Source organism: Urocampus carinirostris, chromosome 16, assembly GCF_059441175.1.
Source record: "Urocampus carinirostris isolate Australia breed hairy pipefish chromosome 16, RoL_Ucar_1.0, whole genome shotgun sequence".
NCBI classification, from domain to species: domain Eukaryota; kingdom Metazoa; phylum Chordata; class Actinopteri; order Syngnathiformes; family Syngnathidae; genus Urocampus; species Urocampus carinirostris.
In genome coordinates, this window is record NC_142364.1 from 17274404 (window position 1) to 17292811 (window position 18408).

The 18408-nt window shown below is 42.5% G+C and overlaps 1 protein-coding gene and 1 pseudogene across 2 annotated transcripts in view; one reads left to right on the forward strand and one right to left on the reverse strand.

Moving 5' to 3' along the window:
• The window catches only part of sez6l (seizure related 6 homolog (mouse)-like), a 32466-nt gene extending 16522 nt beyond the window's left edge, over positions 1–15944 (forward strand). For both annotated transcript variants that reach the window (XM_088356137.1, XM_088356136.1), the window contains exons 8-17: positions 1420–1614; positions 3033–3171; positions 4263–4459; positions 5926–6120; positions 6208–6399; positions 9454–9648; positions 12380–12415; positions 12476–12596; positions 12994–13102; positions 15400–15944. In XM_088356137.1, the coding sequence (XP_088212263.1) occupies positions 1420–1614; positions 3033–3171; positions 4263–4459; positions 5926–6120; positions 6208–6399; positions 9454–9648; positions 12380–12415; positions 12476–12596; positions 12994–13102; positions 15400–15429 (1409 nt within the window). In that variant the 3' untranslated portion in view covers positions 15430–15944. The remainder of the gene's footprint in view (positions 1–1419; positions 1615–3032; positions 3172–4262; positions 4460–5925; positions 6121–6207; positions 6400–9453; positions 9649–12379; positions 12416–12475; positions 12597–12993; positions 13103–15399) is intronic.
• LOC148350480 (U2 spliceosomal RNA) lies at positions 10295–10444 on the reverse strand (annotated as a pseudogene).
• Positions 15945–18408: the final 2464 nt, after the last annotated feature.

Below are 18408 nucleotides of genomic sequence, written 5' to 3' on the forward strand. Positions count from 1 at the left end.
TCCAATGCGTCTCAGCCGGTGTCAGCTGGGCGCCATGACATCTTTGAACTCAGTTGGGCATTGTTAACGCATACTTAACTGAGAAAATATTTAAGACTTATTCGTTCTTGGCGGATATTTTTGATCCCTTGCAGGTGTACTATTCCTAGGTCAGGGGTGGGCAAACTATAGCCCCCGGGACACATGAGGCCCATCAGACTTTTTAAAGTTTAAATAAAAATATTAAAAATATAATTATAACTACATAAAATGGTAATAAAAGTACTACTTATAAAACATGTGTACATTATTTAGTGCTACTCTTGTCCTCTGTGTCCCTTTGTGTAAAAATATAGTTTTCATGAGGCAATACCGTGGATTGATGAGATGGTCTATTTTTAGACAAAAACAAATGAAATATGTAAATGTAGACGTCTGCATGTTTACTTACAGTATTAATTAATGCATGTAGTCACTGAGATTCCTGCCTTCTTTTTTACAATGAAATAAAAATGAATGTATTACCTGTCATGAAACGGACCGGGAATCAGGAAGTTGGAACTCATTTGCGTAGACGATCTGTCACTTTAATTGAGAAAGAAAAGTTGTCCAACACACAAACGGACCAAAAACAAAACAAAGCAGGCTCAAATGCAGGCAAAACTACAGACTAGGCATTTAACGGGATTAAACAGAATTTGCAGGAATCTCTCAGAAAGTTACACCGAAGTGCAACAAAGTCCAACAAGCACAACAAGAATAAACAGGTATCAAACAGGCATGAACAGGTTTTCAACAAGGGTAAACAACGATCTGGCAAAGGGCATTTCCAAAAGGTGCGTTTAAGTACCCATAGAAGTAATCAGGAAATGCAGGTCAGCCGGTGTCAAGGGGCGGGGCCAGCTGGGCGCCATGACAACCATGGGGTGGCAGTGGCTCAGGAGGTAGAGCGCTCGTCTTGGGATCAAGGGATCTCAGTTCGAATCCCGGCTCATCCGTGTTACATGTCGAAGTGTCCTTGGGTAAGACACCGAACCCCTAATACCCCCAATATGCAGGTTAGCGCCTTACATGGCTGCACGGCCGCTATTGGGAAATGTGAAGCACACTGTAAAGCGCTTTGGGAAGTCTTGACTTGAAAAGCGCTATATAAATGCAGATCAATTCAGTTCATTTCATTTTCCATGCAGGACATGACATTACCGCAGTATCGGATTCAATACTATCAGCAGAACCAAAGATCTATCGTTTTTTTTTCCTTCCCGGCTCGGCTGGTCTGCCAAGTTTTTTTTTAACATATCGCAACCACCGACTCAAAATCTTTGCCCTTCCCTGTCAAAGGCTGACTCAGACTATGCTGACAATCATAATAGAATCCGTTTGGAATTTTTACCTTTTCCTCCAGCATGCAGTAATAATCCTTAATCTCTCTCCTTGCAGCTTTCGAGCGAGGTCACTGCTATGAGCCCTACCTCCAGAACGGCAATTTCACTACATCTGACCCGCTCTACGGCATCGGTGCGGTGGTCCAGTTTACTTGCAACCCAGGACATGACCTGGAACAGGGACCGCCCATCATTGAGTGCATCAGTGCCAGAGACCCTTACTGGAACGACACAGAACCGCTTTGTAAAGGTGACAAACACAATCTGCTGTCCAAGACAGTATCGCGGTCCACTGTTGACCGATCCCTTAACTGTCCGGGTCGTAGGGGCACCTCTTTTTGATGTGTGTTTTGGGCCACTACAGCCACGCAACGCCCATCCCTCTCTACGTTTTTGGGGGCCGGGTCTGCTCCCTCAGATGAAACTGATAGTACTGGTTTCCATGGTTAGCAGTACCAGAGGAAGCCTTCTGATCTGACTTTCATACAGCACTTTTATCATCTGGTCGCCATTGTTTTTTAGTGCGTTATCTCTAAAACTAATTTTTGCTGAGGAGCCAGATCAGGAGTCGGAAAAACTATGGCTTGCGACCCATGTATGGCTCTTTTCATGAGTATGTATGGCTCGGAGGCAAAAATGATTGCATGCAAATTTTATCCATGTCACGCAAAACTTGATTAGTCGAAAGCGACTGTAAAGCAAACAAAGCCAAACCAATGCTAGACTAGAGCAGTTCTGTCCAGTAAATATATGGCACATTTCTAACTACAGTTTACAGTCAAGGTGTCACACCAAAAAAACATCTCTAAGGAATCCTTTACATGGAAACCTATTTAATAAGCCGCGTTCACAGTTGAGATACCTCAACGGCACACTCACCCCTGTCTCTCGCCCTGCGCCGTCTGCGCCAAAAGTAAATACGTTGGCAACCTCGTTTACAGAATTTTCTGACATTTTTACAAAAGTATGATGCTTGCACCTTGTTTTGAGACCACTATTTATGAAAAGAATGAAGGTCAAAATGAGCTTCAACGATCATAGCTAATTGCGTAAGGGAGACACGTTTAAAGTAGTATATTTGTTGATATGGGACACATATTGCATTATTCTTATTTCATAAATGTTATCGAATCATCAAATTTAACACAGAAAGCAAAAGCTTTTGTCTGGGTAGCAAGTTTAGCTGGTTTGGTCTCCAAATGTATGATGTGGCTCTTTCCCTAAATAAAATCCCAATATTTTGCTTTTTTTGCTTTACCACCCATGGGACAGGTGGTAAAGGTAAAGTAAAAGTAAAGGAAAAGTTGAAAAAAATTTACAAAAAGTATATAAGTGTACTATATAGGTCTGAAGAAGTATGGAAAAAAGTACAAAACTAGTAAAAAGTACTGAAAAGTATAAAAAAAAAGTACTGAAAACTAGTAAAAACGGCCATGAAAAGGTTGTACAAAAACTATGACATGGTACTAAAAAGTATGAAGAAAAACCTTGTTGAAGTAATCTTAGACGTAAGTGTCAGGGGATGCTCATGCTTCCTTCACTAGCCACATGGGATTTTGAGTGGAATGAAAGAGCTAGCTAGCGTCACAGTCAAAAAGGACATTGTGATTTAGTTAGCACATTGCCATCAAACTGACATCCGGTGTTTGTCTGCTGCTTTGATTTTAGCTCAGTGTGGCGGTGATCTGACTGGACCGGGCGGTGTTATCCTGTCACCTAACTGGCCCGAGTGGTACGGCGAGGGAGAAGAGTGTGCTTGGAGCGTCCACGTTGGAGAGGACAAGAGAGTCCTCGTGGACGTGCAACTGTGAGGAAAACAGCCGTTGCTTGACGGGCGAACGCACTGACGGATTATCCAATTTGGCAACCAGCTTGGTTGGACAATCTCATTGATTGACAAGAGAGTCTGCCAAGAGACTGATGCCACTGTGCAAATGACTTTAACATTAGCATGTAGCACAGGGGTCGGTAACATTTTTGTTTCAAAGTGCCATGAATGCGAAATATTTAGATTTTTTTTTTCAGTGAGAGCTGCACAATATTTTGGGACAAAAATAGAGCAAAACCCCTAAACCTTGCTGTACTACAGACAAATGTTGTTCTTTAGTGCATTTTATGTCACAATGTGACATCATTTTATGAACTATATAAACTAATAATAATAATGTTTGAGCCTGTGTCTCACATCAACAAATATCCCACTTTAAATTTGACTCCATCCTGCAGTTACCTACGATAGTTGAAGTTCATTTTGACTGTCATTTTGTCATTAATAATAGTTTCAAAACAAGGTGCAAGCAAAGTTCTTTTAAAAAATGTCAGAAAATACTGCAAACAATAAGAATGCAGACGTGGTCACAGATCTAACTTTGGGAGTCGAGTGGTCATTATTAGTCTTCCATTCCGTTTTATAGAAGCAAATCTCCAACATCTTTGAAATCTACAAACATTCGTCATAGGAGTCTCGCGAGCGTTGTTAATCATTCAGTTTTTTTTGTAAATAGTGCAAACTACATGTTTAGAAATATCAATGAAATAGTAAAAGGTGGATGTCAAACCTACATGCATATTGTGCATCCCATTGGCTAAAAATATTTAAAAACAATCCTAATGAAATTTCTTCATACTAGCTTTAAAAGTAGAAAAACGCTACAGTGCTTCTTCTGCTGGTGGTAGAAATGCAGTATTGCACTCCCGTCCTCAAGACAGATGACTCTTATCTCAGAGCCAGATGCACTCCTGAAAAGAACCACACCTGGCTCGCGAGCCATACATTCCCGACCCCTGATGTAGCATGAATGTGATGCTCACTTTCTTGACATTCTGACTGACGCCACCGCGGAAAAGACTTTAAGCATTAGCATGTAGCATGTGTGTGATGCTCACTTTCTTTCTTAGCCTGAACATCAGCGACGGGGACGTACTGGCGGTGACGGACGGTGATGAGGGCGCCGCCCGATCCCTCGGCCACTACTCGGGGGGCCACGCCCCGTTCAAGCTTTTTTCCAGCACCCCTGACCTCAGCATCACCTTTCATTCGGACCCATCTGGACTTGTGCTGGGCAAAGGGGAGGGGTTCATTATCAATTACATGGGTGAGGAACGCTCTGCACTCGTGTTTCTCAACCGGTGGGTCACGGGTCTTTGCCGAGGTAAAATAATAAGAGAAAAAAACAAATTGCTGAGGGTGATTTACACTCCTTAACAGTAGATAACGTTAAAGCCCTGCAAATGTGGGTAAAAACCTACCACACCATAGAAAAAGACTATTTTTTTCACATATGTTGATCATAGCTTAAGCAGCAGTGAATTTATGACACGTGGATTTTATTATATTAACGGCAAAGCTACTAGTAAGGTGTAGCATTTTGGATCTCATCAAAATGCAGCTAATTGAGCATTTAAGGGACAATATGTAGCATTTGACCACTAGATGTCGCTGTATTCTGTAGCACAACCAAAAATCAGTGTTCAAAATCATAAGGAAGATTGCATACTACGGAGACACAAAGTGACCAAACTGCACTATTTCTTTTCTCATTTTTTTGCCATGAATTGCGCAAGCATTTATTGGGTACCAGTAGCAGCAAGATGGCTGACCATTATAATGAGGCTCATGTTATGTCAAATAAATGCAGCTGGACCACAATGGATTGTTTGAGCGGGCCCAACCGGGATAAAAATGTGCTTTACCGGGCCGTACTCTCAGCAGTAGTTACCCGGGGATAATGGCTCTCCGCTACAGCCGTGCATTTCATTTAAGGTGGCCTAGAACGTCAAACCTCCGGACAAAAGTGCCTTCCGCCACTCCTCTCTTGCACCAATATGAGGTTAGGGATAATGGATCGTGGCAACATAAGTGCAGTTCATTTTACGCATGAAGAATGGAAAAAAGGCAACCATGTATGACACAAATTTGCTCCCTCTCCCCATATTTTCAGCAATGGTCAACTGGGGATAATGAATCATTGCCAGCCCATGCATTTCATTTTAGGCTGGGAAGACAAAAGTACCCTTGCTTGCACCAATATGGGATTGGGGATAATGGATCTTGGCCACATTGGTGCTGTTCATTTTAATCTGAAAAAACCTAAACAAGAGCCACCACGCATTACACCAATATGCTCTTTCAACCCCTGCTATCAGCAATAGTTGACTGGGTATAATGGATCACAGCCAAACAGTGCAGTTCATTGTAGCCGGGCTTCAATGGCACGTTTCACCGTCCCAAACGGGAAATAAATTACGCTCTGCCGGCTCATGTTATGTCAAATGAATGCAAATTTTTTAACCTATGAGTATTAAAATGCATGCAATACATGTATTTTTTTGCTTATTATTATAAATATTTTCTATAATATTCTAATATTATTGCTAAAAGTTGTTTTGGATTTACTAGTCATTTTGATTCTTAAGAGAAGTGGAAGTTTTTTCTCGATTTTGGTCATAGCGTGTAATTAGGGTGGGTCGTTGGGTCCTGGAGACTGACCAGTTGAGAACCACTTTCCTGCACAAAATGCTAGAAGCTAACATGCCTAAGTTCCCCATTCTCCTGTCGCAGAGGTCTCCCACAACGACTCTTGCACCGACTTGCCCGAGATCCAAAACGGTTGGAAGACGCGCCTGGACGGCACGGCGCTACGCGGCACCCGCATCACCTACAAATGCGACCCCGGGTATGACTTGCAGGGCGGCGCCACCCTCATTTGCCAGCTGGACCTCTCGTGGAGCGCTCAGCCGCCATCTTGCCAGAAGAGTCAGTAACGAGCTAGCCGTAAACTGTTTCACTATCATATAAAATCGATAGCCCGGATTTGGCCTCCTCACCTCGTTCTTCTTTTAGTCATGTACTGTTCAGACCCCGGTCACGTGGAGCATGCCACCCGCTCACTGTCGGACCCCAAGCTGCTCGTGGGCACCACCGTCCGGTACCACTGCAGCCCTGGGTACATCCTACAGGGCGGCGCTACTATAACCTGCTATGGTCGTGAGCCAGGGACACCCGTGTGGACTTCACACCTCCCACGATGTGCACGTAAGTCAACTCTAATTGGAAGGAACAAAGGTCCGACTGGGAAGATCAACTACTGCTGTGAGTGAGGGGTGGCAGAGTTTATGTTTTACTTCTTAGTATTTTTTTATGCGAAGCACAAAGCCCGCAACCGTTTGAAAAGATGTCCGCGACCCTCTCATGGATCATGATCCCCTAGTTGAGAAACACTGAATTAGATTACATCCTCTCAAAAATACTTTTTTCAATATTTTTATTCAATACCAACAAACTCCAACAAATTTTCACTGGTTACCCTCCACTTGGACAAATATTTCACAATGGTAACACAGGGTTTCCTTGAAAATGCTTGAATTTTAATGTTGCATTTTCTATCTACCTACCTACCTACCTACCTACCTACCTACCTACCTACCTACCTACCTACCTACCTACCTACCTACCTACCTACCTACCTACCTACCTACCTACCTACCTTCCTTCCTTCCTTCCTTCCTTCCTTCCTTCCTTCCTTCCTTCGCCCCCCCCCCTCCCTCCCTCCCTTCCTTCCTCCCTCCCTTCCTCCCCTCCAAACCCTCCCTCCCTATCTCCCTCCCTCCCTTCCTTCCTTCCTTCCTTCCTTCCTTCCTTCCTTCCTTCCTTCCTTCCTTCCTTCCTTCCTTGGTCATATCCCTCAAGAGGGGTGACCGACAGCAAGACACACACATACAATAACAAAGAAAATAAAAGGGAAATGAATAGCAAAAAAAACACACAAAAATAAAGAAAATTCAAAAAAAAGGGAAAAAGTTGACACAACACACTCTTCTGTTCAACAGCCGGGCCTGACAACTTTCACTGGTTTACCCCTGCCGCATCCTACGGGTGCCCAGCCCATCTTTAAGAACGCGTCCACAATCCCACTATCCTTTCACAACACCTCTCCACTCCTTTCTAAGGCTTGAAAAATGCTTGGAATTTTGGGTGAAGTTTTTGCAAATACTTAAAATTGTTGCCATGTTTCTCGGCAGTCCGACCACGCATTGAATAAAAAACATTTAAAAATAGGTTTTCTTAAAAATGACACCACCATACAGCACAAAATGTATTACTGTAGTGCAAGGATTACATATCAATTACGGACATCATCCAAGGTCGCGTTTCCCAGTGGTAAATCGCAATAGGAAGAACTTCAGATTCAGATTCAGATTCAGATTCAGATCTACTTTATTGTCATTCTAGTACACGTGTATACAGAACGAAATGTCGATGCATCTGACCCCCACAGTTTCCTTGAATGTACAGATATAAATAATGTTGTATTGTATATTGGCTACGTATAGTATTTTACCATAGTGCCGATAGTGCAAGAAGAGTAGCTAACCAGATGTGCAAAATGGGCAGTCAGGTTAACAAGTCAGGTACACAGTAACATTAACACTGTAACAATAACGCTGTAATTACAATAGTGCAGAGAGCAATGTGCAAGGAGTGGCAAGCTATAAAAAAAAAACTGCCAGTAGTGCAAAAAGTCAGATTAGCAGCCGTTTAGATTTAAGTTAACTATATGTTAGATTGACCATTTAACAGTCTAATGGCCAGGGGGACTAGACTATTGCGGAGCCTGGTGGTCCTGCACCGCACACTGCAGTACCTCTTCCCAGAGGCTAGCAGAGTGAACAGTCCATGATGGGGGTGAGAGGGGTCCCCGGTAATGTTTTTAGCATGGGATAGGCAGTGCTTCTGGCCAATGTCCTGAATGGAGGGAAGTGTAGTCCCGATTATTTTCTCTGCTGTCCTCGTTACCCTCCTCACACTACCCCAGTCGGTAGCGCTGCAGCCTCCACACCACACAGAGATACAGCTGGTCAGGATACTCTCTATGGTGCCCCTGTAGAATGTAATGAGGGAGGGTGGGGGCAGGTGGGCTCTCCTCATCCTCCGCAGGAAGTACAGGCGCTGCTGTGCCCTCTTAACCAGTGATGCAGTGTTCACGGACCAGGTGAGTTTGTTTGTAATGTGCACCCCTAGGAACTTGATACTGCTGACAACCTCCACAGCCTTGTTGTTGATGCAAAGTGGGGCATGGTTGGGCTGGTTTTTCCTAAAGTCGACAATGATCTCTTTAGTTTTGTCGACATTCAGGACCAGGCTGTTGTCCCTGCACCAGCCCACCAACTGCTCCACCTCCTCTCTGTAGGCCAGGTCGTTGTCATCCCTGATGAGGCCCACCACTGTTGTGTCGTCAGCATACTTCACGATGTGGTTTGTGGCGGACCTAGGGACGCAGTCGTGTGTCATCAAGGTGAACAGCAAGGGGCTTAGGACGCAGCCTTGGGGGGAGCCCGTGCTGAGGTAGATGACATCTGAACTGTTCTGACCTATCCGCACTGATTGGGGTCTGTCACAGAGGAAGTCCAGCAGCCAGTTCCGCAGGGGGGTGTTGAAACCCAGGAGTCTCATTTTGTCTACCAGATGTTGTGGGATGATGGTGTTGAATGCTGAACTGAAGTCCAGGAACAGCATCCGCACATGGGTGTTCTTCTCCTCTAGATGTGTCAGGCTCAGGTGAAGCGCAGAGGAGATGGCATCCCTGGTGGAGCGGTTTGTCCTGTAGGCAAACTGAAAGGGGTCGAATGAGGAGGGGAGACTGGAGGTGATGTGCTCTTTAACCAGTCTCTCAAAGCACTTCATTAGAACTTCCTGCAACTGAAAATGTATACCCACCCCTATACCGCTAGACATTTGTCTAAAAAACAAAGATATTGGTGATTTACTCAAGATCTAAAAATCATATGTCATGATTAAAAATTGCATATGTAAATCGGCAATATGTTGGCTCTGCAAAATACAAAAATTCACACTGGATTTTGTCTTTTAATGGAACTGGAGAAATTGGAAAATCGACTTTAAAGGTCCTTAAAATGTGCTTGAATTCGTCCATGAAAAAAGGGGTACGGACCTTGGTTACATGACAGTTTTCACTGGTCCAAGCAACTCCTTTGTTCGCTAATGCTGACGGGAAGAGAAAATAGTCCTGCAGACGGAAGACAACAATTCATAAGTAAAACCATGCGCTAAAGAAGGCTTGAATTGCAGGAGAAGACTCCCTTTCTTGTGCCAACCCTGGCGTCCCTGACAACGGGTACCAGCTGATGCCCAAGCACCTTTACCTGCCCGGGGAGACGCTAGCCTTCATCTGTTACCACGGCTACCAGCTAGTGGGCGACGTCGCCATCAAGTGCGTCCAGGGAAGCCCATCCTATTGGAGCGGCCCACTGCCGATCTGCCGGGGTGAGACTGCCGTCCGTCAAAGCCGTCTTGAATAACAATTTTTCAGTTTTTTTTTTCTTTTTTTGCGGATTGGGCGCGGGGGTGGGGGTTTAGTGATTATCACAGTTATTTAAACATTTGTGTAGTCAGGGAAGCTTGATCATGGAAAGATAACATTAAAACTGTATTGAATATTAAGATTTGTTCAGATGATTTTTTGTTTTTAAAATTGCAGAGACTCCACCATCTGTTGAATTGTGTGTGAGAAATAAAAAGTTATACAAAAAAAGAATTTAAAAAATTGCAGAATATTACCGTAAATTTCGGACAATAGAGCGCACCTGATTATAAGCCGCAGCCACCACATTTTGAGAGGAAAACCGATTTTGTACACACACAAGCCGCACCTGTATGTAAGACGCATGCGCCCAAATTTAAAAAATATAACACAAACACAAAATTAACCCAAAACCGACTTCAAGTCCCGCGATTGTAACTAAATGGGGTTTTGGGGTTTTTAAGGGTTATTGTTCTATCTTCGTTATTCATTATCCATTATCCGTTATCGGTCAGTTCATAATACGCTACAAAGCCTAGGAGCCGGGACACTTACTCTCAGCCAAAAGGCCAAGCTAAGGCCCTAGCTCTAAAGCCTTGCTGCGATCATTGCGAATGCACCGTTCCCGGAGGTACTGCAATACCGGGCCGATGCGTGGAGTGGACAGAGCAAGCTCTTATTCCATCTCCGGATTGCAAAAATCAAAGATCATGGCAAATGGCCAAACTAAGGACCTAGCATCAAGGCCAAGCTAATGACGAGAAAGATGGAGACGGCTTACCGTGAATTTCATAATTGCAGTACACAATTCTAGAAAGGTACTCAGTTCCACAACCCTAACCACTAGCTTACAATACTAGAACTGCAGTTGACATGTCCTTCATTAAAGTCTACAGTCCAAAAATCACAGCCGGCAAAATGAACGGAAAATGATACTTAAGGTTTGATGCAGACCTGCAGAGTCCAGGTCCCGTTGAAAGTAATCCAAGGAAAAAAGTGTATATTTCCAAAGGTAAGGGTGGGAAAAATATATCAGATGAAGACATTTACTCACGCAACTCCTTTTTCTTTAACCAACTTTTTACCTTCTCTTCTTTCCTTGTCTGTCCCTCACCTTTAGCGGTCCCCACTTAAACTCGGCCCCCGCGTTTGTTCCGCCCCTCATTTTTCGTTCACCCGTGCAAAACATATCAGAATAAGTGTCTAAAATAAATACAAATAAATACAAAACAAAAATATACAGTTGCAAATACATATTATACATGGGTTACACATATTTTCAAAGCTTTAATAATAATAATATAGCTTTGACAGGGCAGTTAATGGTAGCAACACTCGAGTGCCGCTAGCGGCCGTTAGAAAAATTACACAAATTGGCCGCATTACTGAATAAGCCGCAGGGTTGAAAGTTAGGGAAAAAAGTAGCGGCTTATAGTCCGGAATTTACGGTATATTGTATTCTTAAAACAATAACTGAGCGCCTGCAGATGCATAGTGAGGCATGAAAGGGTAATAATGAGACCAAAGATTTGCATAATCATGTTAAATCTTTATTTTTTTCAGTGGTAAAGTTCTTTCTCTAACGGCACCATTTTTTTTTCAAGATGGATGAATTTTTACTTTATATTATGAATACTATCAATACAATTAGTATGCAATGCAGTACTGTGCTGAGCGTCTGCTAATGAGGAGTCAGGCATGCCATTTTCTTGCCTCATGGCAGATGGCAGTAGTGTGATACAGGATTTTGATTTGACAGACTCCTCAGCACTCAACTATAGAATTATTGATATTAATACTCAAGTTTGGTCATCCAGTAATGTTTTTTTCATTTATTGGACTTTTTTTTTCATAATAGAGAATTACTTATATATTGGTGCTTCTATTCAGAAAGATCAGGACATAAACGTAATTTATTAAACAAGGTGAGACAATTTTTTCCATGCATCATATGTATATATATATATATATATATATATATATATATATATATATATATATATATATATATATATATATATATATATATACTGTATATATATATATATATATACTGTATATACACTGTATATATACTGTATATATATAAATACAGGGTTGGGTCGGGTTACTTTTACTTGATTACTTCCAATTATTTTTGGATTACTCCAATACCAAACATGCTAATAAAAGACAAAAGAAACTAAATATGAATAAAATTATGACTAACACCACGTGGTAAGCTTTCTCTCCTGGCTTTGATCTTTGGCAAAACTAACATAAAATGCGACAGAAACAAAATGAAAATAAATCCAAATAGCTTGCCAACATCATTTTTGCCAATCCATGTATTCCGTTACTCCCCAAGCCTGCACACGATTTAGTAATTTTATTCATATTTAGTTTATTTTGTCTTTTATTAGCATATTTGGTATTGGAGTAATCCAAAAGTAATTGAAAGTAATCAAGTTAAAGTAACCCTACCCAACCTGTATACAGTATATTTATATATGTATATATATATGTGGTTGTGCTACACATTACAGTGACATCTAGTGGACACATATAAAACACCAATCCTTTAAGAACAGTGTAATTTCTATCAGCGCTACTTTTGTGGGGAAAAACACATTCGTCCACAACCTCACCCGTATCCTAGTTTCAGCGCCCCTCGACTCAATTAAGTTTGAGACCCCTGGTTTTTATGTCTTGCAGCTGACCACGCCTGTTTCGCCAACCACGCTTTAGAAGGTAAGTTCGGGCGTGCACGCGCTCGTGGGCGCTGCCAACAACCGTATTCCTGTGCACCAGTGTCACACGCCGGTGTCGACGTGGGAGCAGCCGCGGACGTCGGCAGTTTGGCGTTGGCCGGCTTGGTTCTGGTTTTCCTGATGTCGGCGTTGCTGGGCGCCATATACGTTCTGGCCACACGGTGGGATTTAGATAGATAGATAGATAGATAGATAGATAGATAGATACTTTGTTCATCCCCGAAGGGAAATTCCCATTTCCAGCAGCATCCCTGAGCTGAGAACAATCGAGAACAATCGAAAATAACACGGGAGCTGCTGGAGTGGCTGCCATTCGTGACGGCGCCGGAAGAAAAGATTCAATTTGAATCATGTACAAACAAACAAACAATTGAATCATGTACAAACAAACAAACAATTGAATCATGTACAAACAAACAAAATATTCATGTTTCAATAAGTGGAGTGTTAATAAAATGGGGGGAAAATAATTTCTGATACTGATATAACCAAGCACCACTCCAAAGAGTACGCGGTGTCAGGTACCGCTAACCCGTGCTTGATTTTGCCTCCTACCAGGTGCCGTCCTGGGGCCGACCTCGGTTTGCCCCTGGTCTACCCGAACCCCTACCGGCAGATTGCCGCGGAGGCCGAGTTTGACAACCCCATCTATGAGGTGGGCGGTGCGGTGAGTGTCTTTGGATTACTTAAGTGTTTCTCAACTATTTTTGAGCTAACGCACACTTTTTTCTTTATTGAACTATCGAACTCTCAAACCTGAAAATGTCTTAAGTATTTTTTTACCTTTTTAAACATCAAGAGAGGCAAAGTAGCATAACTTTGGGACCACGGAGACCTGATATATAGTCGCAGGCTTAAACCAGCCATATAAATATACTCAGTCACGTCCATTTCTCACATTAAAAAAAATTCAAAAATGAACACATTGTGCTGCAGTCATACTCCTTTGCGGGCCGAAAACTGCGACGGCATATGAGGAAAATATACGCGATAAATAAACACCTGCTACACAAAATATTCGTTTGACCAACACTACTTTTTAGAAAGGTTCCAAGCATTTATGTGTAATGACAACAGTCTGCAAAGAAGTTTCTTAATCGCGACACAGTGTGTTACTTTTCTTAGACATTTCCCCGCTGATTCAGTAAAATCGGTGATCTCACTCCATTAGTACAGTATATTAGATTAGCCACTACTTTTTAGAAAAAATCCAAGAGTTGTGTAATAAATTTTCTTGCACAAATGCAGATAAATTGCTGTTGACTGCAGCGCTAGTTGATTGACATCGACATCTGTGGAGACAGACTGCAGGAGTTTCGTAAGAAAAAGAAAGTGATAAAAAAGAGAGAGAAGAGAAAAAGAGAAATGAAATGAGAAAGAGAGAAAAAAAAGGTTGATAGAAGTTTGCAGCCCTTTGAGACTTCTTGGGATAAAGGGCTATACAAATAAAGATGACTTGACTTTTCAAGTCAACGAAGACCTCCCGAAGCACTTTACAATGTGCTTCACACTTACCTGTTCACACACACCGATAGTTTTGGAGAGGATGTCATTGGGCGTCGCCCCAAAATATACGCAGAGAGGAGATATGGCAAAAAGGGAACGCTCTTTATTCAGAACTGTTCAGCATCGTTCTAGAACCGTTCGGCTTTATACTGTGCTGAAAACATCTCGTGATGTTTTTTCCCGGCTTGCTTAATCAAGAGCTTGTGACTTCCTGTAACAACATTACCTCATGACTCATGACCGCCTGATGTCTTCACATAATAGGCTACTGTCAGCTCGAAGGCTTACAGTTAATCCACAACAATAGCAGTGTCAGACAATAGCAGTGTCAGTCATGCAAGGCTTATCGGGAGCAAGGGCACTATGACATATAACACAGACGAGCTGGGAATCGAACCTGTGAGCTCTTGATCCCAAGACGAGCGCTTTACCTCCTGAGCTACAGTTTAACGTTTACCTGTAGTTTTGATATAATTGAGTGTATTTTCTTTCACTTTTTCCCAGTTCAAATATAAGCACGTTGCATACATGTGGCCATGTTTAAAAACATTTATCGACAACATATACAATAAAACGAATATCAATATAAAATGTACATGGTATCTATTCAATGTCCTTCAAAGTCTAATTACTCATCACATACATAAAGACTTGTTCTCCTCGTCGGGATTATTTGCGTTTATTTTCAGATTCAGATTCAGATATACTTTATTGTCATTCTTGTACACGTGTATACAGAACGAAATGTCGATACATCTGACCCGCACAGTTTCCTTGAATGTACAGATATAGATAAAATGTTGTATTGAGTTGGAGCATTGAAATACTAATAATATACTAAATAATTATAGCTATGAGTATTATACAATAGTGCAAAGAGTGCAAGAGGAGCAGCTAACCAGATGTGCAAAATGGGCAGTCAGGTGAACAAGTCACTATACAATAACAAAAACACTGGAGTACGAAAGTGCAGAAAACAGATGTGCAAAGGAGTGCAATGTATAAGAAAACTGCCAGTAGCGCAAGGACAAAAAAAACAAAAAAAAACAAAAAAAACATGTACAGATTAGCAGCTGTTTCCTCAAGTCAAACAGAACAGAATAATGCAAAGTAATGCAATGAACCCGCAACCGTCAATCCCCAAAACCCGCCCTTAAGAAGCACACACGCAAATTAGAAAATCTGCTACAGCCGGTGCCAAGGGGGCGGGGCCAGCCGGTCGCCTCGGCGACCATGCTGGACATGACAGTACCTGCTGATCATATTGAAACACTATAACGCGGAAAATAATGTGCGGCATTATTTTGTGTGGCAGGTGCCACATAATTTAGCGGATTAAGCTACCGTAATTATTAATTGTTTTATTATTTTTGCGCCACATTCGATAAGGTGTCGCGATTGAGAAACACTGGTTTAGCATTAGCTTAGCTTTATCCACCTCTTCTACTTTGTGTGCAGGACTCACGTGAATACGAAGTGTCCATTTGAAGAGCGCTGCAGCGAAGACCCCGCCCATTCCCTCCCGATAAGGAGGTCATGTAAATAACTGAGAAGATGTCCCGCCCCTTTTGCGGAGAGGCCAAGTGGGCGGAGCAAAGATCTTGCTGCTGGGGAGCTACATTAAGTGGCGCAATGAGGGTTTTTTTTAAAATGTCACATTTGTAGAACTAGGAACTCTTCTTATTACATCACAACGATACGATGATTTTTTTTTTTAAATTTCGCTTCTCATAAAAGGATGCTAAGCTAGCGTTCAAAAGAAGTTCCAAGACTAGCCCGTTTTGTCGGTTTTATCGTACCGTGGCGTGTTTCTTAGAATCCTGATGATGTCTCATTCATGCATTCATGTTATACGATGACAACCGGTGCGTTGCGGAGATGAAGGAATATGTGGAAATTGAGGTCTTTCAAATGAATGTGTACAGTATTGTATATAATTGTGTGTTTGCGGGCGTGTGTGTCAAGGAATCATTACAGAAAATAAAAGCTTGCTTGTACAGAGAGCAATCGTGAGGTTTAAAGTCATACAGAAGAAAAAACGGGCAAAATGTAGGCAGGTCGAGGATTGGATTCGGCTGCTTGGAGTGGTTAGTGTTCGGGAGCTACAATACCCAATTTTGCTGCCAGAGGGCGATAGAGATCACTGAGCTTAAGTACTTAAGTACTATAGTCATAGTCAGTCCTTTCACTCGCCTATAGTCAGTCCATCAGCAAACCTCCGTTTTCACAAGACAAGTATTTTTGACTCTGACTCCCGTCGGTCCCGTTTTGTCACCCGTTTTACACTACCATTTGTCTCCTGCTACGAGACATTTTTTGACCCTTACCACGATTTGATCTTCCGTCCCGGCTAACAACCCTTTTTTTGACCCCGACCACGTTTTGATCTCCCGTCCCGGCTAATGACCTGTTTTTCTGTCTAACTACACTACGATTACCAGCTCGGTGGCCTTGTGGGTAGGGCGCCCGCTCCGAGACTGGGAGGTCGCTGGTTCAAGCCTCGGCCGAGTCATACCTGAGATTTACAACATTGCTACTCATTGCCTCCCTGCTCGGCGCTCGGCATTAAGGGTTGGAATTGGGGGGTTTGGTCACCTAATGACTCCCAGCACAGCAGTTGGGTCTAATATGGCGGCGCCCTGTTTGGCTGCAGCTACATCGGCTCGCTACAGTTTAACTGTGCGGGTCAGATGTATCGACATTTTGTTCTGTGTGCATGGGCACAAGAATGACAATAAAAGTACCGTAAATTCCGGACTATAAGCCGCTACTTTTTTCCCAAACTTTCAACCCTGCGGCTTATTCAGTGATGCGGCCAATTTATGTAATTTTTCTAACGGCCGCCAGCGGCGCTCGAGTACAAAAGGTAAGATTTAGACCGGTTGAGGAAGACTGCAACTTCTTGGCTTGTGCATAAGTAAATTAGCGTAAACATACCCTCATTATGCAAAATGCAAAAAGAAAGGCACATGACGCAGCTTTCAAGCTAAAAGCAATCGAGGAGTCCCATAAAGAAGGAAACAGAGCTAATTCACGTAAACTTTGCATAAACAAATTGATGGTGAGACGCTGGAAACGGCAGCGGGAAGAACTGGAGAAATGTAAAAAGGCGAAAAAAGCTTTCCGAGGTAATAAAACTAGGTGGCCCGAACTGGAAGACCTCCTAGAAGACTGGGTGAACACACAGAGAGCAGATGGCCGAGGTGTTTCGACTGTGCAGATCAGACTGAAAGCAAAAACAATCGCCACCGAAAATAAAATTCCGGATTTCAAAGGAGGACCGTCGTGGTGTCTTAGATTTATCAAACAAAATGTCTGTCCGACAGGAGATATATATTTAGTAAATATATATTTTTCCCATCCTTACCTTTGGAAATATACACTTTTTTCCTTGGATTACTTTCAACGGGACCCGGACTCTGCAGGTCTGCATCAAACCTTAAGTACCAGTATAATTTTCCGTTCATTTTGCCGGCTGTGATTTTTGGACTGTGTACTTTAATGAAGGACATTTAGTTTCAATCGCGGGACTTAAAGTCGGGTCTGGGTTAATTTTGTTTTTGTGTTACATTTTTAAATGTGGGCGCATGCGGCTTATATACAGGTGCGGCTCGTGTAAGTACAAAATCGGTTTTCCTCTTAAAATGTGGTGGGTGCGGCTTATAATCAGGTGCGCTCTATAGTCCGGAATTTACGGTAAATTCTTCTTCTTCATTTCCCGCTCCGGATGATCCACTTCCGCATTCAGAACACGCTCCGATCTCGTGAGCGGCTTGCCTCCTGCGTCCAGTGAGCACCGGATCGCTGACGCTGCTTTTCCTCTATATTTCAATATACTTGTGAGTAACGTTACGCATCTGGGTCCTACTTCTGTTCTAGTCATGACAATTATTTACATACACAAAAATCCTTTGCTGTATCGCGGGTTACTAGCGGTTTTGCTACTTCGCAGATTTTCCTCATGCATTGTGTTCTCCATCCTGATTGGCTAATCGGAGGAGGGGGCTTTCTATCACCAACAAAGTTGGACTTCTAGATCCGTTAAACTTGCTTTAGGGACACACTGGGTTTTTTGGTGCTCCCTAGTGGCTCCCTGGCGCTTTTTCCAAAACGTTTGATAATGGAAAATGTATGGTTTCTGTAGGACACAACTGGATAGTGAATGCAATTTTCCATAAATCAGGTAACCAGCTGCAGCTGGCACCAAACGAGCGGGCACAGGTGAGTGTAACGAGCAGGGTTGGGTAGGGTTACTTTAACTCGAAAACTTTTAATAACTTTTGGATTACTCCAATACCAAATATGCTAATAAAAGACAAAAGAAACTAAATATAAATAAAATGACTACATTTTGTGCAGGCTTGGGGAGTACGGAATACATGGAACGGCAAAAATGATGTTGGCAAGCTGTTTGGACTTATTTTCATTTTGTTTCTGTCGCATTTTATGTTCGTTTTGCCGGAGATC